The sequence below is a fragment of the Vulpes vulpes genome, chromosome 1 (assembly GCF_048418805.1).
Source record: "Vulpes vulpes isolate BD-2025 chromosome 1, VulVul3, whole genome shotgun sequence".
In the NCBI taxonomy this organism is placed as follows: Eukaryota; Metazoa; Chordata; class Mammalia; order Carnivora; family Canidae; genus Vulpes; species Vulpes vulpes.
Window position 1 is genome coordinate 193,938,785 of NC_132780.1, and position 25,893 is coordinate 193,964,677.

The following is a 25,893-nucleotide window of genomic DNA, read 5'->3' on the forward strand; positions in this document are numbered from 1 at the left end:
AGTGGGAAGCAACTACAGAGGGTAGAAATATAGCAACACAGCAACCATACAGCTGGTATAAACTTTGGGAGGAAAATTATTTTTCAGGATATACAATTGTATTCCTAGAAAAATCCAAAAAGAATAAGCTACCAGAATTAACATGAGAATTTAGTGGCTGAATGAGATTACAGACCCTCTTTATAGTTTTTCTCTGAGCAATGTCTCATCAGAATGGAGAATATATCTATGTTTAATTATTAGAATTAGAAGATGAATATCTGGTGTATTGGTGAGGATCACAGAAAAATCTTTCCAGTATAATGTGATTTGGGTAAACAAACAGAACAAAAATATATAAAGATATGTACATCTATCTGTTCATATTTTTGTCTGTGCATGGGAGAAAGTATGGAAGCATATACAGCTGGGCTGTTGACACTGGTAACTCAAGAGGGAGTGGCATTTGCAGTGGGGACAGGAATGGGAAGGCACCAGCATATTCTAGGGATAGACTAGGATGTTAGAAATCTATTAGCAATTTTATGTTTTCCTAAATGTCCTAACTCTAGAAAAATAATTTGTTAGTGTATATTAAAATAATTTGTTAGTGTACCTGTATTACCATGGGAGATGAGAGTTGTGTCCCTTGAGTAGTATACTAGCATAAATACATATGTATGTATATAAATGGCATCATAGGATACACACACTTTTGTATCTTCTTTCTCTTAACAATGTATCTTGAAAATAGTTTCATATTTGTACTGCAGGGAGGTATTCCATTACATAATGTGCCATAATTTAACTTGTCCCCCTATTAGCAAATATATATGGGATGGCAACCTTTCACTGTGACAGTGCTGCAATGAATAGCCTGCATATGCTATCATTACACATGCAGGATTATATTTATAGTATAAACTCCTGTAAATGGAATTACTGGGTCAAAGGATATGTGTATTTATGAGAGATATTGCAAAATTTCCTCTGTACAGGTTTAACCAGTTTATATCCTGTACAGCAATGTATGAAAGTGCCTATTTATCCATAGCTTCACTAACATGAGGTGTTAACAAACTTTTTAATCTTCACTAATCTAAATGATGTCTTTATTTGGGTATTTCTTATTCAACTGAGCACAGTTGGGCATCTTTTCATATGTTTACAAGCCATTCATATTTCCTTTTTTTGGTGATATATTTATTCAAATTCTTTGCCCATTTTTTCTATTGACTTGCTCTTTTTCTTGATATGTTGGAGTTTATTAAATATTAAAATGTAAACATTTTGTATGATATAAATGGCAAATATCTTCCCCTGTTTAACTTTTGACTCTGCCATGTCAAAATTGATGGATTTTACCATGTATTTTGTAATTAAATTCATGTAGTTGAATTTATCAATCTTTTCTTTTATGGCTTCAGGGTTTTGAGGCATGTTTAGAAAGCCCTCCTCCTCAAAAAAAATCCACTTTTTTCTATACTAGTTATAGGTTTTTAAGAAAATATTTGATCCTGAATTTTCACTTTGATTTGATCCAGAATTTTTTTTTAAATTTTATTTATTTATGATAGTCATACAGAGAGAAAGAGAGAGAGGCAGAGACACAGGCAGAGGGAGAAGCAGGCTCCATGCACCGGGAGCCTGATGTGGGATTCGATCCCGGGTCTCCAGGATCGCGCCCTGGGCCAAAGGCAGGCGCTAAATCGCTGCGCCACCCAGGGATCCCTGATCCAGAATTTAATCTAGAATTTCTTTTGGCATAAATATGAATCTATATTCCCCCCATTTGACTGCCTAGTTGTTGCAACACTATTTATCAAACAACCTATTATTTTATTTATTTATTCATGATAGACATAGAGAGAGAGGCAGAGACACAGGCAGAGGGAGAAGCAGGCTCCATGCAGGGATCCCAATGTGGGACTCGATCCCAGGACTCCAGGATCGCGCCCTGGGCCATAGGCGGGCGCCAACCCGCTGGGCCACCCAGGGATCCCCTCAAACAACCTATTTTTAAAAAGAATCTATTGGTTACTCAGTGATTTGAGATGGTTGTATTATTATACTTGAAGTCACATAAGAATTGTATTTCTCTTTCAATCCTGTATCTGTAACTCTATCTGGTATAATAAAAAATACATTGTTTTTTATCTCTGGATTCCAGCACTGAGGTCCTAAAACCTTTGGAATTTTCTGAGTGATAGGAATGTCTTTTATTATTCCTAAGGAGCCCCTTTGGACCACACCTGAGTTTATGTTAATGAAATGAATCAGAGCAGGGCCCCTGGGTATCATCAGGTTGGGAGCTGGTCACCAGAAAGACCCAATACTTGAAGAAAGAGGGTGGGAAATTCCAGCCCACCCGCCATGTCCTGGAAGGTGGCAGGCAGGAGGGGAAATAAAAGCTCCACACATCCTTACCCCGGGACCTTGCCCAATGCAACTCTTCTATTTGGCTGTTTCTGCCCAATGGAAGAGATAAACCAGCAAACATTAGTCAAATAATTTTCCTGGTATCTGTGAGTCAAATGATTAAACCTGGGAGGGAGATTATGAAACCCCCCCAAACCTGTAATTGGCTGGGCAGATGTAGATAGTTTAGGCACTGCATTAGTGGCTGGTGTCTGAAGTGGGAATAGTCTTGTGGGTCTGAGGCCTTTAACCTGTAGGGTCTGTGCCAACTTCAGGTAATTAGTGTCAGAATTGATTTGAACTGTTGCACACAGAGTTGGTGTCAGAGAATCAGGCTTTGGAGATGGCGTTAGTCTGTTCTAGTAGTATATCCCACAGTCCCTGTCCTTTCAAAGGTTAACTTCTCTACTTCTGCAGTCCAGGAGATCAGCATGTGGTTGCTTCTTAGTCTCAGAGTTTGGAATCTCTGGGAGGATTATACTTGAGCTAGATACATCTTCACACTGATTTTCTTTGTATATTTCTCTACAGTTTTATTTAAAGAGGCTAAGTGCTGGAGGCGGAGCGGGAGCTAGCCAGGCCCAGGTTGCATATCCCACTCAGCAAAGAAAACCTGCTAGTAAGGTAACCACTCTCAGCCCACAGGTTAGTGATTACCTGTTGTGTTTTAGGCATGCCCTTTGAGGGGTCTTAATCCCCATCCCGAGATCCTTTACAAAATACCTCTTCCAAAAACACAAACAATTCTCTATTTTGTTATTTGTGTGTTTGTGATTTAGTGCCTCTTCTGGACTGGTAAATCAGGCAGTGCCCAGCTGGTTGTGTTAACATCAGAACCACTCTCTCTTGCTTTTTTCAAGTTCTTCTCCACTAATTATTCCTTTTTTCCTATATCTTCTTATTCTTTGTGGTAGCCATGAGAATGTGCCTCTCAAATCTCCAGCCTCAAGAAACAATTAACCTCTGCCCTCAGCTGCTGTGCTTTGAAATTTATTACTGCATTCGCTCCAAGGCCACATTTCCCACATGCTGCTCCCAACCAATGGCTTGAGGATTGCTCAGACGTCAGGGATATAAGGCCCATTCCTGGGAGAGGAGAGACTCTTCTGATAACATTGGATTCAATATCTAGAAGTCAGCAGCCATGACAAGGAGCAACTCCTGTTTTCAGTTGAGTGGTTGATTTCCAGGGTAGGGGGAGGGGAAGACAGTCATGGGATTCCTTTTGAGATAGAAGGGCCCCTGACGTGCATAGTGACTTATTTCAAACATGTAAGGACAGGCAAGGTTGGTGTATACCTGGATCAGGGCAAAAATAGGTCCTCAGCTGTAGGAGCACTGGAAACCAGGCATTTGTGTGCCTTCTCTCAAGAAAATGGATTACCAGCTTTCTGAGTAAAGAACCATCAATGTTATCTCAAGCAGTGTTTCTCAAATATTAATGTGTGTACAGATCACCAGGGACCACGTAAAAATGCAGATTCTGACCCAGGAGTTCCAGGATAAAGTCTGAGATTTTGTATTTCTAACGAGGTCCAGGTGATGCCAGTGCTGCTGGTCTCCAGATCACAATGAGTAGCAAAAATCTAGAGAATCTCAAGAATGCAAGATACGTTAATTGGTGGGGTGGGGAGAGTCCTATTCCAGAACCAGTGGAATCCTATGATCTCTTTAGCTGAACAGATGTGTCCCTCTTAGGACTTTTAGGTCCTCTGGCCATCCATGTGACAAATACATACTGAGAACCTACAATAAACCAATGTGCTTGGTGCTGGGGGAAGGGTGAGCATGGAGAAGAGGGAGGGTGGTAAACAGGATACAGTTTTTGCTTCCAGGGTCTTTCAGACTGGTCATAGAGATGTAAGAATGAACAAGCCATGTCAGTGGAGTGTGATGGGAGCCACTTAGCCCAGTCTTGAGGGTAGTAAGGAAAATTCCAGAAGGAAGCAGCAACAAAACCAAGGCATAGAGTTGGTGTTTGAGAGGCAAGGTGCCTGTGATTTGGGTGTGCATGTGTGTAGGAGGTACATTCTGGAGATAGAGATAAACATATACAGAGGCCCAGAAGAAAGAAAAAGCATGGCATAGCTAGGTAGCTACACACAGTTCAGTACTACTGGGATGAAAAGGGAATAGGAAGGACTAAGGCAAGAGGGATAAGGCCATGAGGAGGCATTACAGTCCATGTTTATGATTCCAGATACTATTTAAAGACTTTCTAAAGGAAACCACTAAATAGGAGTGATTTGACTTGATTTTTGCTTTAGAAAGATCATGGTGGTGGAAGTAAGATGGTAAGCAGTGGGAATGTAGAAAAGTGAATGGACTTGAAAAATCTGCCCCCATTTCCCTGGTTTGATGCAAAGAAAGTACTGCACTAAGCAACTGAAGACTGTTGAGACCCAAAATTTGGGAGATGCCACATCAAAGAAGGATATCAGGATGCAAACAGCACCACAACTCTTACTGGGACTTGGAGGACCCACCAAATCTCTGTGAGTTGGTGCCAGTATTCTAGTAAAAGACCTTAGCCACCAGGACATACATTCCCAGGCATACCAGGGTGGTTCCTAATTGTATTTGTGAAAGAAGTAAACTCTTCTAACTATTCATTTGGAAACATATCTGCATAACAGATGTATTTGTCCAGAACCTGTGGGTTGGGTTTTTTTAGAGAGCTTGACCAAACCTGCTGGACCAGGGCTTGATCCACTAAGCTGTTTAATGCTCTCAAATCTATAAAGACCTCTGCTTGGAGTGGGTGTATCATAGTAGTGTTTGCCACTCTTCATATCATACACTCGCTCAGGTTCCTATATGCTATTTCTGTTTGTTGTCCTATTGGCTAAGTCAAACTCTACATGTCTAAAATCAGTCTCATCCCATTTACCCTCAAGCAATCTCTCTTAATATTTATATCCTTTTTGCTGTAATTATATCATTATTTTTCTAATCACTTGGACTTGTCACTATGAGCCATTTTTTTTGTCTTCTTTTTCATCCACCCCTCTGCCAAATCTTGGTTCTGGTTAATGTTAGACTAGAGATCTTCATACTGCTTTGACTTCTCTCATCTCTGCTATCCATTATTTACATATTACCATCCCGATACGTTTTTATATTATAAATATATCTAGACTAGAATTTATATATATATATATATATATACACACACACACACACAAGTATATTTAAAGATTTTATTCATTCATTTGACAGAGAGAGAGAGCAAGTGAGAGTGAGCACAAGTAGGGAGAATAGCAAATCAATTTTGTTTAAAGCTCGGTAAAGGAGATGGGCAGGCAAATCCTTATAGCTGTGTAATCCTAGAAAAACCACTATGCTTGTCTGTGCTTCCATTTCTTCATGTAGCAGACTGGAAAAATAATAGTACCCACCTCACAAGGTAGTTATGGGCATTGAAAGAGTTAATGTTTGTAAAGCATTTAGAACAGAGCTAGACACACGCTAAGCCCAGAAATCTGTATAGGAGTCTATAAGGAAATGGGTTTATTTAGAAAACCCCTTGGATTCTGTCCATTGGATAGAAAATCATAAGGGAAGGCCCTGAGCCATTATCAGGAGTGACTGATGGTGTGTGGCTAGGTTTGTGAGGAGAAGATATTGAACGAATATTGAATCTAGATGAATCTAGGAGTGGAATATAGTAGTGATGATACTCCTGACCAGAAATCTGAGCTTAAATCTATTGACAGAATTTTTCAAAGCCTTGATTTACTTACTGGTGTTTTAGATTCAAAACACTGGTTTTCACAGGCATTTCAGTGTAACGCAAGGTCATTTAATTAGGTCTTAATTAAGACAGCTGTCACAGGAGGTTTATAGCTTACATCTGAGAAAGTCAAAATTTTCAAAATATGGTTAGTTCCAAAGTATATTTTTGATAAATCAGCTTGAATACTGCATTGTGGATAACAAGGTTAAATAAAGGTTCTAATAAGACAAACAGCGACAATTTAAATAAATCAGATGTTTTTGCCGAAGATTACTCTGTGATTTTCTCCAATTATTCATGACATTTCACCCATTCATATTGTGATCTGCTTTAATAGTGGAAAGGAAAAAAAAAACCTTGTCTCCTTGTTTATTCTTTGTTCTCAAGGAGATAAGCTGTTTATAAAGATACGTTATTTGTTATTTAAATCACTTTTACTGAAGTTGTTTATTTCCTTGTTTCAGTTTCTAAAAATATTGCAACAATTGTAATGCTTCTTAGAGATGTCTATTCAATTCAGAAATGATTTGTACTGAAATTCTTTGCTAAATGGGCACAGGTGCTGATGTGTATAACATGCTAGAGTGAGTCAAAACTAACAAATGCTAAAAAAAAAAAGATAATGGGCATATACTTGTGTCAACTTTTGAAATCTGTGATTAAAAATATTTTAGACCTAAAATCTCAGGTATTTGTAAAGGTTGTCTCTATACTTACTACTTCATAACTAATAATAGTAATAATAATGGTAATAAATTAGATAATACTAAAACTATAAGTAGAAAAATTGCATAATTTAAATCCAGAAATCTATTTTTTAGAAAATGCCCTTTAATCACTTTGTAGACTTTCAAGATCATAATTATTATATAAAAGTAATTACATTAGAAGATAATTTACCTGGTAGTAAAGTATCAAATTAAAGCTGAAAAATAGTACTTGTAAACAGATTTATATTTTAAAAAGATTGTTGAACAGCAGACATGGAAAACTGTATCTCCTGCTTCTCTCTTTGCTATGCATAAAATTACCTCCAGAAAAAATTTTGGTAATTTGATACTATAACGCTACATAGTAGTATAGCATATGTTCTAAGTCTTGCATATCAATGTACAAACCCAAACTATGGCTTACCCTAGGTAATCAAGAGGATTGATGTGTAAAATAAAGCCAAGTGGATTTGATATTTTAAGGGACAGTTGATTATTTGCAAGAACTAAAGCTTCAAAATCCAGCTGAGTTGATTTGGACTAAAGAAATGAAGCCTGGTACCAGAAATTATAGTATGTATTCCTGCTGAGTAAGCCCTGCATACTGCAAACTTGGATCTGTGGATGCACATCTCTCCCTTTGAAGTTGATGAGAATTGCTTGGCCTAAGTGAGGTACATGCTGGGAAAATTGAGTCCTTACAATTGGTGTGTATAGACATTAGAGGTCTCATGACACTTTCCTCATCTGTTCCCTTAGTTTTCTGCACACAGTCTTGGTTTTGGCAGAAGACACTCAACTCCTCTTGAATTAGGTATGTCCCATGACTAAAAGGTATTCAGGTTTTATCATCCAGAGACTCTAGATAAGAACTACTCTGTTGTTGGGGCGCCTGGGTGACTGAGTAGGTTAAGCACCTGATTCCATTTTGGCTCTTGGGGTTGTGAGGTCAAGCCCCATATTTGGGCTCCATGCTTAGTGCAGTCTACTTGTTCCTCTCTCTGCCTCCCCTGCTTTCTGTCTCTCAAATAAATAAATAAATAAATAAATAAATAAAATCTTTTTAAAAACCCATATTATAAAAAAAAAAAAAACCCTCTGTTGTCAGTAAAGTTGGATAAATAAAACTCACCTTGATTTAAAATTCATCCAAGTAATGTCCCCAAGATGTCCAGTTGAAAACAAAACACCCAGCTGACTCCTTTGAAGTGTAGGCCAAATCACAGCAAATTTTGAGACTAATTACCTGGTGCAAGTACTAATATTGATTTAAACAAATGAGTTCATACAGTTTTATGATTGCATCTTTGAGTTTTAAAGACAGGTTGCATTTTAGGCCAACTTAAGTTCCTCTAAATAAGCAGTCTACAGAACTGAAAAACATTATGTCTCTTTGATTGCCTGGATACATCACATCAATCAACTAACCAACCAACAAAACGAGATTTGTTATGACCAACACTAAGTGTCAATCAAAATTCTATGTAGCATGGTCTGCTTTTTTCTATGTATAGACCTGACTTATGGGCTATTTGAAGAACTATCTCATTGAATAGGCAAGTTTTAGCCCCTACTACCACTCACTTAACCTCAAAAAGGAGTAGTACCTGTGTTATCTTTAGATTTTTTTATCATTAAGTTTGGATATCCATCTATGTGATTTTTCTTTCTTTCTTTTTTTTTTTTTTTTGTGATGATGAATACTGAGCACATATGCTATATTAAACCTGGAATATCCTTGGAGTTGCCCTGGAAGTATTCAACTTCAAATTTTTTTGGTAAATTATTTTTGTGATGATTTATATTAATACGATTTTTTCCCCTAAATACAGAAAGTACCAGAACACACTTAGAAATAATGGAAGGGGGTAGGGGGTTGAGGATGGGATCAATTTTCCAGTTTTTCCAAAATAATATGTAGAGAGGTTCATGGAAACAAATGAGATATTTGGTAAATTACTCATGATACGTTTTCTGAGTCTAAGTCTTTTGACCGATATGAGAAAGGTAGGAGCCAGAGCTTGATTTTCTAAAGGCTTATAACAAAACTGTATTTCATTCTGTAGACAGTAAGAAGGCACTGCAAGTTTAGAATCTGTGATGGGATGTGGTCAGATAGGTCATATTTTTGGAAACAGATCTGATAGTGGGCTGGAGTGAGAGATGTAGCCAGTTAGGTGGTGACTGCATTTAGCCTTGGAAAGATAGAAAGGAAGACCCAGTGATGATGGATTTAAGCCATATTAAGATGATAGGATTCAGGAGTATCTGGGGAAAGATTGGCTGTGAGTGATGAGGAACAAACTAATTGAAGGTGGCTGCCAGATTACAAATTTGCATGTGGGGTTGTGGGAGGTTAGAATAGGTTGGGGGGTCACTGCTCTTTTAAATAGAAAGATGGCAGAGAGGGCATGTAGAGAAGTTATATAAGGAAAGCTTCCACTCCACCCTCAAAAGTTGGGTAAGGAACATTGAAGGAGGCAAAACATAGGTAAATAAAGACATGTCTTATGGTTCAATTAAAAAAAGGAATATTCCAGTAAAGGATATTAAAAACTGAAAAACAGACAGAACCAGTTATTTTTAATCTGCTGTTGAAAATAAGTAGAATGTAAATAAAGATTTGAGCACTGGACTTGACTTCCAAATATTTTGTCTTGGGCAGTCTCTAGTTACAGGTTAAACAATGTTTCAGTAACGGAAAAAAATGATAACTTTTGTTGGAAAGTTAGCAAACATAATTCTTATTAGAAGGAATGAACTGCTTCTAACAAAATTTATTTATTTAAAAGATTTTTAAAATTTATTTATTTGACAGAGAGGGCACATGCAAGCACACAAGCAGGGGGAACAGGGATCCCTGGGTGGCGCAGTGGTTTAGGCGCCTGCCTTTGGCCCAGGGCGTGATCCTAGAGACTCAGGATCCAGTCCCACGTCGGGCTCCCGGTGCATGGAGCCTGCTTCTCCCTCTGCCTGTGTCTCTCCCTCTCTCTCTTTCTCTCTGTGTGACTATCACAAATAAATAAAAATTAAAAAAAAAAAAAAAGCAGGGGGAACAGTAGAGGGAGTGGGAGAAGCAGGGAGCCCTGACACAAGGATCCATCTCAGGACTCTGGGGATCATGACCTAAGCTGAAAGCAGATGCTCAACCAACTGAACCACCCAGGGGCCCCCCAAATTTTCACTTTATGTAAATATGTTGTTGAAGTAGGTGTATCTTGTTTAAAAGTTTCCATAGTTAAAAAGGCACTTAACCATATTTAATGAGTTTGTTGAAATTAAGTAACTTAAAATATATTTTTGGTTCAGAATCTTTATATACAAATGTTCAAATTTAGAAGCTAGGTATTTGATTCTACTTTATAAAATGGGTCGTTATAGTTTTAAATCATTCCTTGTGTGTCTTTAAATGAACCATATTTTCTTATAGTTCTGAAATATTTATTAACATAGAAGAACCTATAATTATGAGGTGCTTTAATTATGAGGAGCCAAGTGTAATGACAAATCCATGAATAAATAAGTGGAAAATGAGTGTTCTTTGGTTGTATTCCACTTCTGTGATACTGAGTTTGATGGTGTTTATTTATTTATTTTATTTATTCATGAGAGACAGAGAGAGAGAGAGAGAGAGAGAGAGAGGCAGAGACACAGGCAGAGGGAGAAGCAGGCTCCATCCAGGGAGCCTGATGTGGGATTCGATCCCAGGACTCTAGGATCACACCCTGGGCAGAAGGCAGGTGCTCAACTGCTGAGCCACCCAGGGATTCCTTGATGGTGTTTTTAATCTTTAAAATGGGGTGCCTAGGTGGCTCATTTGGTTAAGTATCTGACTCTTGATTTCAGCTCAGGTTATTATCTCAGGGTCATGAGATGGAGCCCTGCCTTAGGCTCGATGCTCAGTGGAGAGTCTGCTTGAGATTCTTTCTTCCTCTCCCTCTGACCACCCCTTCACCCACTCATGCACTCTCTCTAAAATAAATGGATACATCTTTAAAATAAAATGGGCTCAAAATATTAGGGATATAACCTATTTCATAGAGCAGGTTATTTGCTTTTTTGTAGAGACTAAAACAATAAATTTTGTATTTTTATGAAGACTGCTCCTTCAGTCATTCAACAAACATTATCTACTAACCCAGGTGCTATCCCAAACCTTGGGAATACAGCAGTAAACAAAATAGACATAAATCCCTGTTTGCATAGAGCTTAAATTCTGGGAAGAACAGATAATAAACTAATAAATTAGTAAAGTATGTATTATGCCATAATGGTTAACCGTTGTGGAGAAAATAAAGCTGGGAAGGAGATAAAGGAGTGCTGGGTGAGAGTATAAGTTTATAGAGGTAGCTAGGGAAGGCCTTGACTGAGTAGAAGGAGTATGGACATGAGGAAGTAAGCTAAGTAGACCTCTTAGAGGAGAGCATATTAGGCAGAAGGCATAGGAAATACAAAAGCTTTGGGGTGGTAAGTGGGCTTTCAGTTCCAGGAATAGCAAGAAAGCCAATGTAGATGGACTGAGGGAAGGTAGGGAAGAGTGGCTTGAGACGATATCACAAAGCCAGTTGAGGTCCAAGTCATGAGGCCTTGTAGGATGTTTTAATAATGGAGTGATCGGGGAAGGCACTAGTGGATATTAAGCACAGGAATGACACAATTCAACCTAACATTTTATTTTATATTAAAGATTTGTATTTGTTTTTGGAGGGGGAGAGGTAGAGGGAGAGGGAAAGAAAATCTCAAGCAGGCTCCATGCAGAGAATGCAGACTCCCAACATGAGGTTTGGTCTCATGACCCTGCAATCGAGACCTGAGCTGAAACCAAGAGTTGGACGTTTAACCAACTGTGCCACCCAGATGCCCCTCAACTTAACATTTTAAAACATAAATCTGACTGCTAAGTGGAGGATGGATTGTAGAGGACAAAAAATGGGAGCAGAGAGATGAGTTAGTTGGAAGGCAACTGCAACAATCCAAGAGGGAGATGATGGTGACTTAGACCAGTGTTGGTGGTGGCAATGTTGATGGTGTAAAGTGATAGGATTCTGAATACTTTCTAAGGTGAAGCCAACAGATTCACTGTTGGACTGGATGGGGGATGAGAGAGAAAGATGGCCTGAGCAACTGGAAGGGGCTACAGATAGGGTAGTGGAAGTGGGAATGTGGTATTAGGAAATCCTCTTCCCCCAAAGGAAATGGTCATAAAGAACAATAATAATCACAGTATTAGGAAATGGTATCCTGGCTGCTTCATGCCAATGGCCTATTCCATCTGCTCCTCTGCAGGCTGTCTCTGACAGTGGCTAAAAGGCACTCTCTAAAATGACAACCCCCTGAACCTAGGGTTGGAAAATCACAATGTATTAGAGCTGGAGAAAAATTAGATATTCCAAATCACCCATACTTATTATGGATTATCATCTCATTTATTTAAATCCTACTTAACTTTTTTTTTTTTTTTTTTTTTGCTTTTAATGAGTTTCATAAATTTGTTACTTGAAGTATTAAGTTTCAGGACTTTTAAAAATTTCTCCCTACATTTTACAAACCTAGAGTACATTCTTTATTTTTTATAATTCTTGGATATCATGAATCCATGCTGTCCTAGACTCATTATTTTAGATTTTGACCTTATCCCTTTTTAGTTTCTGTTTACAGTGTATTTGATTAACTCTTTGTGTACATACATTATTGGACTTAATTCTCATAAGAACTCTGGAAGGTAGAATAGACACTATCTTAATCTTATAGATAAGGAAAACAAAGGGAGAGGTTAATTTGTGACAAAATCAGAACCCAAGTATAATTTCTGACTCCTGCCATAGTATGCTTTTTCTCGACCAGATCACTTTCTTTCCCATTTCCTTCCTTCCTTAATTATCCTTCTCTGGATACTTTGGTTTTGTCCTTGAGATGAGATGAATGCCTGAACTACTTGGCATTCTTTCTAGGGAGGTTTTTAAAGTAAGGACAAGATAATGCTTTCTGGTTTTCTGATTTTCTTTATTATTTTTTCTGACAATGTTTAAAAAATTACTTTTGGGCTTATCTTTGCTTTTCATTTGTTTTAGGAATTGCAGGAACTGCAGAACATAGGATTGATGTTTTAATAAAATGGTTTACAATGGCTACTTAGTCTTCTCGTCATAATGAATTCTCCTGAATACAATAAATGTAATCTAAGTTACCTCATACTGGCCACACAATAAAGTTCACGTGCCATGTTTCTGTTTTCACTTGCACAAATTTCTTGTAGATCTTCCCACAAATCTGGCATTAAACTGTGTCTACGAGTGCTGTTTCAATTGTTAAGCTGTTGGAATCTCTATTAAAATTTCTTTGACCAAGGCAAGCAACTGTTTTCCCAGAGCAAACAAAATGACACATAATCTCTGAAAATCTTTTTTCTTTTATTAAAGATTTTATTTATTTATTCATGAGAGACACAGAGAGGAGGCAAAGTCACAGGCAGAGGAAGAAGCAGGCTCCCTACAGGGAGTCTGAGGTGGGACTCGATCCCAGGACCCCAGGATCACAACCTGAGCCAAGGGTAGATGCTCGACCACTGAGCCACCCAGCTGCCCCTAAACTCTGAAAGTTTTGAGTGTGATAAATATGTAAGTGAAGGAAGAATAGTTCAACTTTTTTCAAGAGTTTTTCTTTTTTTTTCACAAAGCGTCACACCCCAAATTAATAACACTGACATGAAAGAAACATTCACTGTAGCAAGGAGGAATAGTCATGTCCCACAACAGAATTAAAGATAGTACGTAGGAAGTGTAAATGGGCTTATTTCGGAAGATACAGTCAAAACAGCTTTTTCGTACTTTGACAGTTATATAGAGAGCCTCCAAATTATTATACTATGCTGTGCTCTCTTTTTTTCCTGTTTCTTTGGAATTTTCTATTGTGGACAAAAATGCTTAACTTCCTGGAATGTTTTCTAGCGTAGTTGTCTTAATTCTTAGTCCACCCTAAAGTGGCTTTTGTATAACTCAGGCTTTCTTACCTGCCTGCCTTAATTCAACCTATTTCTTATTCTGGGAAGGTCCTCACCTCCTGTTCAAGGTAAGGCCTCCAGAAAGCCGTCCTGAGCTCTCGAAGTGCTCTCCTTTCTTTCATCGATTCCACATCTGGTGCAATCTTGTGTTGCCTTTTTTTTTTTTTTTTTCATCCCTACTTGGGGTGGGGGTGGGGGATTGCAGCCTCTTCTGGACAGCAATTTTTTATTTTATTATTATTATTATTATTTTTTAATGGACAGCAGTTTGTATTCTCCATACACTTATCATCGTAACTCATGCTTTTGTTTTGTTTTGTTTTGTTTTTGTTTTGTTTAATGAAATGAGGGCGACCGCTGAGAAATCCGTCTTTGGACGGATGCACACGGTCCATCCACTGATCGTGCATCTCGGGCTCGGCCTTTCCCACGGCAGCTGTACCTGACATCTGAGCGTGTGCCCTGTTTAAAACGATGTCCGCTCCTCACATGCAGAAAGCAGACGTGGAAGGAACCCATTTCAGGTGCTCTGCCGACGAGGAGGAGTTGGAGGCTGGAGGCTGGAGGCCAACTAATCAGGGCTACCGTTGGGGGAGCGTGTGACCGGGTAACATCAATACGTCGTTAAACTCCGAGCGCCCACGGGGTCACCTACCTCTTACTTAGGTCTCGAACTCTCGGTCAGCCCAGGGGTGGTTCCGTGACTGCACATCACTACCAAGGCCCTCGCCCGCGCAGGCATCTCGCGGTCCAGCGCCGCGGAGGGGGGCCGCGCGGGGCGCAGGATGCCCCGCCTCCCCAGCCCATCCCCCGTCCCGCGACCCTGACCCGCGACCCCGGGCGCCGCCGCGCTGCATGCTGGGAGTTGTAGTTCCGGCTGGCGGCGCCCGGAAGGACGGAATGGGGCCCCGGAGTCTCCGGCAGCCCTCTCCCTAGCGGAGGTCGCCTTCTTCCTCCGGCTCCCTGTCGTTCCCTCCGGCGTCGCCTTCTGTGAGCGCGGCTTCGTCTGTGCCGCCGTTTCTCTCTCGGGTTTCAATAAAGTTTTCCTCTTCCCTTGTTCAGAGCTCAAGATGGCGGCCTCCTGGTCGCCCTCGGTTACCCTGCGCTTAGTGCAGACCCGGCTGAGAGGGAGATGTGTGGGGTGCGGGGCCCGGGCCGCTGCCCTCGCCCCGCCGGCCGCCGCCCCGGGAAACTCCTTTCGGAAAGGTCAGTGACTGTGCCACGAGTAGGCCGAGCCCCTGCACTGTGAGGGGGAAGCCCCGGTCAGCCTCCCTCCCGCCTGTCGGCCCCGGTTGCCCCCTGATTGCACGGCTTCCGGGGCTTGGGGGGGCCCCCGGGGCGCTCCAGCCTCCCTCGTCCCGGTCGGGCCGCCCGCGAGGCCAGCACTGGAGGAAGCTGAGCCCCGCTCCCCTTCCCCTCCCTCTCCCTCCTCCCCCCTTCCTCCTCCCCCCTTCCTCCTCCCCCCTCCCCCTACTTCCTCCCCCTTCCCTCCCCTCCCTCCCCCTTCCTTCTCCCTCCTTCCCCTTCCTTCCCCCTCCTCTCCCTCCCTTCCCCCTCCTCTCCCTCCCTTCCCCCTCCTCTTCCCCCTCCCCCTCCCTTCCCCCTCCTCTCCTTCCCTTCCCCCTCCTCCCCTCCCTCCCTCTCCCTCCCCCCTTCTTCCCCGTCCCTCCTCCTCCCTCCCTTACTTCTCTTCTCCCTCCCTCTCCCTCCTCCCTCCCTTCTCCCTCCCCCTCCCAACCTCCCTTCTCCCTCCCTCCCCCTTCCCTCCCCCTCCCTCCCCTCCCTCTCTTCTCCCTCCCCCTCCCTCTCTTCTCCCTCTCCCTTCCTTCCCCCTCCCTACCTTCTCCCTCTCCCTCCTCCCTCCCTCCCCTCCCTCCCTTCTCCCTCTCCCTCCCTCCCTTCTCCCTCTCCCTCCTCCTCCCTCCCTTCTCCTCCCTCCTTTCTTCTCCCTCCCTCTCCCTCCCTCCCACCCCCTCCCCTTCTCCCTACTCCCTCTGCCCCCCACCCCTGCAGCCTGGGGCCCCTGCGCCTCATCCGTGCTCCGAGTGCTCCACGCCTCGGACTTCTGCGGGCCGGGCTGGCCCCCGGGATTCTGGGGACCCGGGTGTCGACATATCTCCCAGCGAAGAGTCCATTCTTCTAGCTCTTTTCAAGTCACCAGAGGAGGCTTCGGTGGGAGGGCTTTTGTCACTGGGCCTGCTCCAGTTAGTTATTGATTCAAATCCTGACGTGTCCGTAAGCGAATGAACATGTATCCTGAGCAACTGAGTCTGATTCCACTGCTGCCCTCCTATGCTCCCCTCGCACTGCTGCGGCCGAAGCAGGGGGCCAGGTGGCTCGCTCCCTCAGCACGAGGCCCAGGGTTGGGGGCCAGGTGGGCAAGGTATATTTTCTGAACGAATGAGGTTATTCTTATTGTCTCTTCCATCCACATAGTCACGTTTTCTTTTTTCTCATCTCCAGGCCCCCTTCTTCTGGGTCTTACTTGACAGAGAGACAGAGCACGAGTTGGGAGAGCTGCAGACAGAGGCAGAGGGAGAAGCAGGCTCCCTCAATGTGACCTGAGCCCAAGGCAGATGCTTAACCAACCGAGCCATCGAGGCACCCCTTCTGTGTCTTTTTTTTTTTTTTTTGGATTTTGTTTATTCATGAGAGACACAGAGAGATGGGCAGGCTCCTTGTGGGGAGCCTGATGTGGGACTCGATCCCAGGACCCCAGGATCATGACCTGAGCCAAAGGCAGACACTTAACCACTGACACCCAGGTGCCCGGTGTCTTAATAAATGGAGACTCATTGGCTTATCTAGCTGAAACTCTATCAGTCTTTATTAATTCTCATCAATGGAGTTGAAATTAATACTAGAACTCTGATTAGGTCTCCTTAGGTTTTTCTGCAAAGCTTAGCATAAATCACTTACTACATAATGGAATATTTTGGTAGCATAAGGGTTGAGTCATAATACAAACTTTATTTTTTAAATTTGTGAAATAGGTTATAAAAGCAAATGATACAAGAAAGAATATGGTAAAATATTCCACCCCGTCCCTTAGCCACTTAGTTTTCCTCCCCAGAGGCAACCTCTAATACTAGTTTCTTATGTATTCTTCCAGAGACATTCTCTGTATGAACAAACATATGTGTATAAGCATCTGTGGTTAAAAAATAAAGAAGTACTAACATACCTACTCTCTTGTACCTTTCTTTTTTTTCACTTAGTATGTCTTGGAAATCATTACTTATCAATACATACGGAATTTCCTCATTTTAAATAGTTAAAATAGAATTCTATTCTATGCATCTACCATATGAAAACTTAAGATTGAAGGAATATCATCATAATAACATAAGATTTCCCGAATGCTTATTCTGTTCCATGCAGTATGCTAAGTGCTTTCTACATCCATTATCTCATTTAATTCTTAGTATCCTCATTTTGGGGATGATAAATTTAAGGTTGCAGCAGTTATATGGCTAGTTAAGCGTCAGAACTTGTGGCTTCAAGTAAAGGCCATACTTAGATTTACATCTGACCCTAAAGGCTTTGCTATTAACCTGTATTCATATTTTTAAAAAATTGAATCGAGATTTTATTGCTTTCTGGGGCACCTGGGTGGCTCAGTCGGTTAAGCATCTTCCTTTATCTCAGGTCATGATCCCAGAGTCCTGGCATCAAGCACTGCATAGGGGAGTCTGCTCCTCTCTCTCTTTCTCTCCCTCTCCTCTGCTTGTACTCTTTCTCTATCTAAATAGATAACACCTTGAAAAAAAAGTTTTTATTGCTTTAAGAATTATCGCATAGAATTTCAAAATCACTAGAAACCAAAGGGTTAATGGGACTAATTACAGCTGCAGGCTAATAAGTACTGCTGCAACTTTTCCTCCAGACCTTTTTCATTTGCCTTTAAATTTCCCTCCTCTTGGAAGCCTGGGTGGTTCAGCAGTAGAGCGTCTGCCTTTGGCTGGGGGGGCTGAGTCCCACATCGGGCTCTCTACATGGAGCCTGCTTCTCCTTCTGCCTGTGTCTTTGTCCCCCCCCCCCATGGATGAATAAATAAAATCTTTAAAAATGATTTTATTTATTCATCCATGAGAGACAGAGAGAGGCAGAGGTAGAGACACAGGCAGAGGGAGAAGCAGGCTCCATGCAGGAAGCCGATGAGGGACTGGATCCCGGGACTCCAGGATCACACCCTGGGCTGAAGGCAGGCGCTAAACTGCTAAACCGCCGAGCCACCCAAGGATCCCCAAATCTTAAAAAAAAATTTCCCTCCTTCAGAGAGGTGGATTTGAAGCATGCTCTCCCATCTCATGTGGCTGCCTCTGGAGTAAACCCTTTTCCTGCTGCCTACTTGATATCTCTGATGGTCTTTGCTCTACATTGGGCAGCCAAACTTGGGTTTTGTTACAGATTTGGCAAGCTAGCCAGGAGTTATTTGCCTGCCTGTGTGTGGTTTATTGGCTTCTGGTTGGTGATAGGGGCCTGGTGACAAGTCCAAGGAGCTGCCTAGGTTCTTTGCCCTAGGGACTGTCCCTGGGGCCCCACCCCAACTGGGTGCCTCTGACCTGTGGCACCTAATTCAACCCTTGTGGCAAGGAAACATTTTCTTGGATTCAGTTTGGACAGATGTTTCTTGGTGAGTAGTCCTTGGTGTGCGATGGCATGTCAGTTTATTTCTTCCTCCCGTTTGGTTTGGCTCTTAGATTTCTTCTTCCCATTCTGTTGCCTCCAAATAATGGTTCTCTTAGTCTCCCTTTCTTAAGAAAAGACTGACTAGGAAGCCATTTGGTTCAGTCTGTGAAGCCCAACTGATATTCACAGTGGTACTCCGGGCTTCATTTTTTTGTTGTTGCTGCAGCTTTTGAATAAAACAAGCTGTGTTCTGATTGGAGAATGGACAACTTCATCCTCACGTGCAGCGCTTTGGGTTGTATTCTCCAGAATTGATCAGTCATAACCTATCAGCTATTGTCTATTGCTGAGGACACCAGAAATTGGACTGCTTGCTTAAGGGAACAATTGGTCAGATTAAGCCACCAATTTGGCAAAGACTCCAAAAGGTTCTATTATGATGGCTTTAGTACCAGACATAGACTTAACTAAATACCAACCCAGTAATCCTGGGAAAACCTTAGAAGAGCTAAAGAATGGGATTTTTTATTTTTATTTTTATTTTTTTTAGGAATGGGAATTTGGACACCATGTTGATACTAAAGTCAGCTGGGACTAAAGTGAATCCTTATCCCAGAACATCTTATAGAAGAAGTGATTAACCACATTCAGCAAAGCACCCATTATGTTTAAGATACTACTCAAAAGTGTATTGTGGGTCCCAATTTTCAGAGAACTTTTAAAAAAATGTGACATTTGTGCTAAAAACCATTCTAAAACTGGCCCCCACCAGTTCTAAAAGGTGTACAATTTAGAGGTACCAAACCTGGAGAAGACTGGCAGGTAGACTTTACTATTATGCCAAAAACAACAGGTAGTTTTCTGTATTTCTTAGTATTTGTAAACACCTTTATTGCACTGAAGCTTTTCCATGCTGTTCAGAGAAGGCCTCAGAAGTTGTCAGGAACACTTCTAAGCAAGATTATTGCTAGGTTTGGATGGTTACTAACAATTCAGAGCAACAATGGAGTGACATTTGTGCCAAAATCACACAAGCAGTGTTGAGTGCCTTGACCATTCAATGGAAATTACATGCTTCCTGGAGAATCTGATTGGAAAAACAGAAAAAAATGAACTTTGGCAAAAGTATGCCAAGAAACCAACTTAACTTGAGAAGAAGCTTTGCTGGCTTCTCTGCTTTGGGTAAGAGTGGCCCCTAGAAGTAGGCTTGGTTTAAGCTCCTATGAGATGTTACATGGAAGACTCTCTTTACAGTCTTCATGACTTAGGAGTTCCTCATGGGGCTCACGTTAGGGAATTGAATACTTTCAGTTATGTTCGCTATGTAAGTTTGCTTCCAGTAGGTTGATGTGCCGTTATACTGTCTGAATCCTGGAGACCTGGTATTATTAGGGACCAGGAAAAACAAGCACCTGGAGGGCTAGCTCCAACCTCAGTAGATAGGACCTTATGAGGTACTGTTGACCATCCATTCTAAAGTGAAACTAAAGGGAATTAAGCCATTTAGGATCATGACCTGAGCTGAAGGTAGACACTTACCCCACTGAGCCACCCAGGTGCCCAATAAAAAGAAAATTTACATTGAAATGTTTTTCAGTATTTAGAGTCTGATTTTAAAATGGGTCTTGTATCCCTCAATTTTGCATGGGGGTATTTACTGTTTAGTGTATTCATCTGCATTTTTTTCATCTTTTCAAATCTACTCTTTTACTACTGTGTAATGTGAGAGAAGCACTGGCTTAATGTTAAATTAAAGGAGGAAATAGACCAAGAAAAGGAATGAGGGGAAAGGAAGAGCATAGTCTTTGTTTTTATGCCTCATCTAAGCTTTATGCTAGCCCTGGCTCCAAGATGTTTTGGAAACTAACTATGAAGAATTTAGGGATCATAATATGCTCTTCATCCAAACCAGCCTACCTGATTGCCTAACTTTAAATTCCTTAGGAAAAAAAAAAAAAATTCCTTAGGAAATACAACCTTATAAGTTCCATTTTGGGATATGTGTATTTACATTAGTTTATTAAAAATTTAAATTTAAATATGGTATTTTAGTGTAATTTAAATATATACGCTCAATTTTTATTTTATTCCCATTTTCTTTTAGGTCTAAGTGTATCTTCATGTAATGTAGAGGTTGTTCAACCTCCAGATAGTTAAGGGGAAACATTTTTTTAGAGATTAGAGTGGCCATGATGTGGGTGGAAAATGCCTCAAATTTGCCATTCAGTTGAAGCCTTGTATTAATTGTGTGTGTGTGTGTGGGGGGGGTGGGTTGCGGAGGAGGAAGTGAATGAAACTGAGTCTCAGCCCTTGAATAGCTCACAGTATTGGAAGAGTGATGAAATTATAATAGCTAACATTGAGCCCTTTCTATGTTCCAGGTGATCGATCTGCTGGCAGTTTTTCTCTCATAATTTAATCCATAAAAACCCTGTAAAATACTTTTACCTCTATTTCATAGAAAGATAAACATTCCAAATGGGATGTGAACCCAAGCACTCTTTGGTCCAGAACCACAAACTTAACCATTGTCTTCTAGCTCCTTAACATAACAATGGACATTAATAACCCATCATTTAGGCTCATTTTAGTGTTGTAGGATTATGGAGGTGAAAGCTCTGCTTGGAGAGGTGAGGATGTTGTAGTACAAGCATAGAAGTGGGCTGTACAAGCCTTTATTGGTTTATTGGCCCTCAGAGCAGCTAGAGATGAAGCTGGGAAGGTGGCCTGGGTCTGGTTAAAAGTCCTGTATAGTGTGCGAAGACATCTAGGCTCAGTAGGACGCTGGTGGAGGTTTCATAAATAAAAAAGTTGTATCGGTGTTAGCATGATTATCATGGTGGTTATTTAGAAGGAAGTTGTAGTTCTGGAGAGAGCTGTTCATAGCCTGAATTACTGCTGTGGTGAGGTGGGAAGCAAGGAAGGGGATTTAGAGACAATTCTTTGGTAGAATTGCCGGACATTGGGGGAGACAAGGAAAGAGAAGAGTTGGATCAACTTAGGTTTCCTAGTTTGGGTAATTTGATGGCATCAACATCCATCTGTCAAGGTTAACAAACCAAACACACAAAAAGTAGGGCCAGAGACATTTTAGGGAGAGATTCCATTTTGAACTTGTTAAATTTTAGGTGGTTATGACAGTTCTGGGTAAATAAGTTTAATTAGTTATAGGGAATATGAGGGTCTGAGACTAAGAAAGGAAATATGAGGATGGAAGAACTAGCCTGGGGATATTTGTAAAGTGAAAAAGAGAAAAGGCTAAGGGTGAGTCCTTGGGAAAATTGATATTTTATGAGAAGAACATGACCTTGTTGGAGAGCATTAAGAGAGTCCTAGGAAAAGTAGAAGAGAAACCAAAGAGGAGAATGTTTCTAGGTTTTCTAAAATTGAAAATTAGTGTATCTGAAAATTCTATTTTGTTTAAGCTAGAAATTGTTTCATAGAGGCAGGTACTGTGAGAAGCCACATCTTGTTTGTTTTTTTAAAGATTTTATTTATTTATTCATGAAAGACACAGAGAGAGAGGCAGTGACACAGGCAGAGGGAGAAGCAGGCTCCATGTAGGGAGCCAGATGTGGGACTCAATCCCAGGACCCTGGGATCATGCCCTGAGCTAAAGGCAGACGTTCAACCGCTGAGCCACCCAGGCCTCCCAAGAAGCCACATCTTGTGATTTCCTCTCTAGTGTCCTTTTGTATCTCATTATTAAATGATGACTCATGTTTATCCTTGGCTCCACAATCTCTTCTTTACTAGGTGTATACAGGAGATCTTGACTGGGCATTTATATGAGAACTAATGAACCTCAACCAAAGGAATCGGTATAATTTATTGGCGGTATATATTAGTGATTAAGAAATGGGCTTTGGACTTTAGTACCTGATTAGATGAATATCCTTATGTGAAACCTCATGTTTCTTGGATTTCATTAACATCCATTTATTAGAAAAGAATGTTCATGCCTACTCTTGACACTGATAACTTTCTGATAATGGTTTTATCCAATTCGTTTTTAAAAAGCATAGCACAGGGGATCCCTGGGTGGCGCAGCTGTTTGGCGCCTGCCTTTGGCCCAGGGCGCGATCCTGGAGACCTGCGATCGAATCCCACATCGGGCTCCCGGTGCATGGAGCCTGCTTCTCCCTCTGCCTGTGTCTCTGCCTCTCTCTCTCTCTCTGTGACTATCATAAATAAATAAAAATTAAAAAAATAAAAATAAAAAATAAAAAGCATAGCACAGCTTATCACATAGGCATAGCTGGTACCCTAGGTGTAGTTCTAGGGTGGAGGGAGGGGCAGATAACCAAGGGTGGGTCTAAGAATAGAACTGATAGGAAGGAATATAAGAGGTCCAGAAGTGGGTGATTGATCTGTAGATTAGCACTGCTGTACACGTCAAGAGCTTCATTTTCTTTAAAAAAATAGAATTTAAATGGGGGCATAACTATTCTTTAGATTTTTCTTTTTACTAAAAGTATCACAGAAATAATAGGTGTTAAGTGTCTAGAAACTGGTAGTTCAGCCTTGGGCCTGGTATAGTAATATGTTCCATAAATTCTCTGACAAGTGATCTAGCCTCTACTTGAATATGTTTAATACTTGTTCTCCTAGGTCACTCATAATTTTCTCTGGCCTGTAACTAAGTTTTATTCTAATTTCTCTCTTAAAAACCCCTTTCTCTCTGTTCTTCCTGCTGTGTTATGTCTTCTTTACCTAAGGTCCTTGATTGAGGTCCCATTTCTGCATCTACTCTACTGGAGTTCCTGATACTTTAACCTTCAGATTCTTTTTCATAGCTTTTGTTCATTGTCTTGCTTGTACTGCCTTATTTCTTCTCTTCATTAAGCCCATTCTAGGAATTACTTTTTTTTTAAATTAATTAATTTTTTAAAATTTATTTTTTTAAAGATTTTATTTATTCATGAGACACACACACACACACACAGAGAGAGAGAGAGAGAGAGAGAGAGGCAGAGACACAGGCAGAGGGAGAAGCAGGCTCCATGCCAGGAGCTCGATGCAGGACTTGATCCCGGGTCTCCAAGATCCCGTCCTGGGCCAAAGGCAGGCGCTAAACCACTGAGCCACCCAGGGATCCCCATAGGAATTACTTTTCAATGCATTATCTATTCATGTTCTTGACCTGGTAGCAGTTTTCAACAACTTTTAAAGCCTGAGTATATAATTCTTAGAGTAGTTCCTTCATAGCTTCATAAGGCAACTATATCTTAAATGTAAACCATGTAGATTCCATTAAAAAATTCTTATGTAAGTGTGAGTATATAAAATTTAAAGTAAATGAACATAACAAATGTTATTTTTCTTTAGCACTTGAAAGAAAATAGATCCCTTAGATCTCATTATTAAATAGTGTATGAACAGAGTGAATATTAAGGAGTTACTCAGTATGCTAGGCCATGCCTATAATTACTTCAGAATAGCTTTATTCAGATTTTTAGGCGGTATTTTACTGATTTGTTATCATGAAATTTAAAGTACTATTTTTTTTCCTTTTGTAAAGTTATACACTGGCACATTAAGATTAACCAGCTTCTAAAGGAAAAGAATGATAACCAGCAAGCATTTAGTTTTAATTTTCATAATTTTTCTATTTAAATCAAAAGCACCCTTTTAAAGCCCCTAAATCAGCCTTTTATAAATAAAGTAAATCATCTTGTGATGCATTCCTTGATGATGGCTTATGTTGTTTTTCTAAAGAAAGAGTTTAATTAAGATTTGATTTTCTTCTGTTCTGCACTTTGTTTATTCATCACTGAATCAAACATGGGTCTTTAATGTCACTGGTAAGTCTGACATTTTGGGTCATTGATGACCATTGCAGTTTTCAAAAAAAACAGCTGAATATTTATATTTGGGATATGATTAGAACATAACAGCGTAAATAGGCTGCCTATGACCTTAGTATGGGCTTTTGTCATTGTAGGAGAACATTTCTGGTCAGTGGCCACTGTTTACAGTTTGTTAAAATCAACACAAATGTACAAATAACTCATGAATAATTGTGAACACGGTATTTGAATGGATGTTTAATAAATATGCATTAAAAATCTAATTACAGTAATGAAGTTTACAGCTGAAATTTTAATCCAGCCCTTTAGAAATATTAAATGTGCTTTTCCTGATTGTGCATTTTTCTCACAGCAGTTGGGTAAACATTTTAAACTGGAAATCTAAATTCCTTATATAGTTTTGATTTCATTTAACTAAGCATGTGTTCTTTTTTGGCAACAGTCTTCTTCCTCTTTGTGAAGAAGTGAACCTCCTTTTATTCCATAACTGTTACTTTGAAGAATTTTGATCAGTTCTATCTTAGGACTGATGAACATATGGGATACCAGATGAATAATAAAATGTGACCTGCAAAGACAAGATTGTGATTTTGGTTTCATTGATTGTATTGGGACAGTAATTTAGTTTGGTATTTCCATTTTCTCGTCTGTAGAAATGGGATTAATTATCCTAACTCTACCTTCCTTGCAGGTCATTTATGAGGCTCAAATAAGTTATTATGTGAGAAAGTACTTTGGAAAGTATAAGAATTTTTTTTTTAAAGATTTAATTTATTTATTCATGAGAGACACACAGAGAGAGGCAGAGACATAGGCAGAGGGAGAAGCAGGCTCCATGCAGGGACTCCAATGTGGGACTCTATCCCTGGTCTCCAGGATCACACCCTGGGCTGAAGGCGGCACTAAACTGCTGAGCCACCCGGGCTGCCCAACTATAAGAATTGTTAAATAAATGTGGACCTATGCTGGGAGTAATTGAAATATTATCAAAATGCTAGAGGTGGTAGATTCCAGTCAGCGAGTAGAAATGGAATGAATTCAAGTACAGAATTACTGAAGTAATTTTAACTTTGGGGAGGACTCCTTATCTTAACAATGGCAAAGGACCCAGTCTGATTTCAGTGCTTTGACTTCTAGAAAATGCAGTTTTGATTTTTTTTTTCTTTAAGGTTGTGGAAAGGGCTTCTGTAGGTAACCAATGATAGTTTCTGTTCTTCTGGATTTACTGCCTTTTCTCTGGATACTTTGAATACCTAGAGGTTCTTTGTCATAATGTTTCAAAGAAAGCTATTAACTTTGATTTATAGTAGCAAGTAAAATATCTTCATTTAGTAAGAAATTGATACTGTTTTCAAAAGCAACTTAAGTAGTTGTGAATTATTTGCTGTTCAGAAAGCTATAAACAATATTTTAGGGGCACCTGGGTGGCTCAGTGTTGAGCATCTGTCTTTGGCTCTGGTTGTGATCCTGGGGTCCTGGGATTGAGTCCCTTATCAGGTGCCCTGCAGGGAGCCTGTTTCTCCCTCTGCCTATATCTGCCTCTCTCTTTGTGTCTCTCATGAATAAATAAATAGAATTTAAAAAAAGATTTTATTTATTTATTCATGA

At 40.5% G+C, this 25,893-nt stretch overlaps 1 protein-coding gene and 1 long non-coding RNA gene across 2 annotated transcripts in view; one reads left to right on the plus strand and one right to left on the minus strand.

The window, feature by feature from the left end:
* Window positions 1–5,583: 5,583 nt before the first annotated feature.
* LOC140595616 (uncharacterized) lies at window positions 5,584–14,627 on the minus strand. The gene is made up of 2 exons (XR_011997356.1): window positions 14,499–14,627; window positions 5,584–9,852 (listed from the first exon to the last, which is right to left on the minus strand). It is a non-coding gene; the product is annotated as an uncharacterized lncRNA (long non-coding RNA).
* A 285-nt stretch (window positions 14,628–14,912) lies between these two features.
* The window catches only part of AFG1L (AFG1 like ATPase), a 199,917-nt gene continuing 188,936 nt past the window's right edge, over window positions 14,913–25,893 (plus strand). Inside the window, exon 1 of the mRNA XM_072738328.1 lies at window positions 14,913–15,049. Coding sequence (XP_072594429.1) covers window positions 14,914–15,049 — 136 coding nt within the window. The 5' untranslated portion in view covers window position 14,913. The remainder of the gene's footprint in view (window positions 15,050–25,893) is intronic.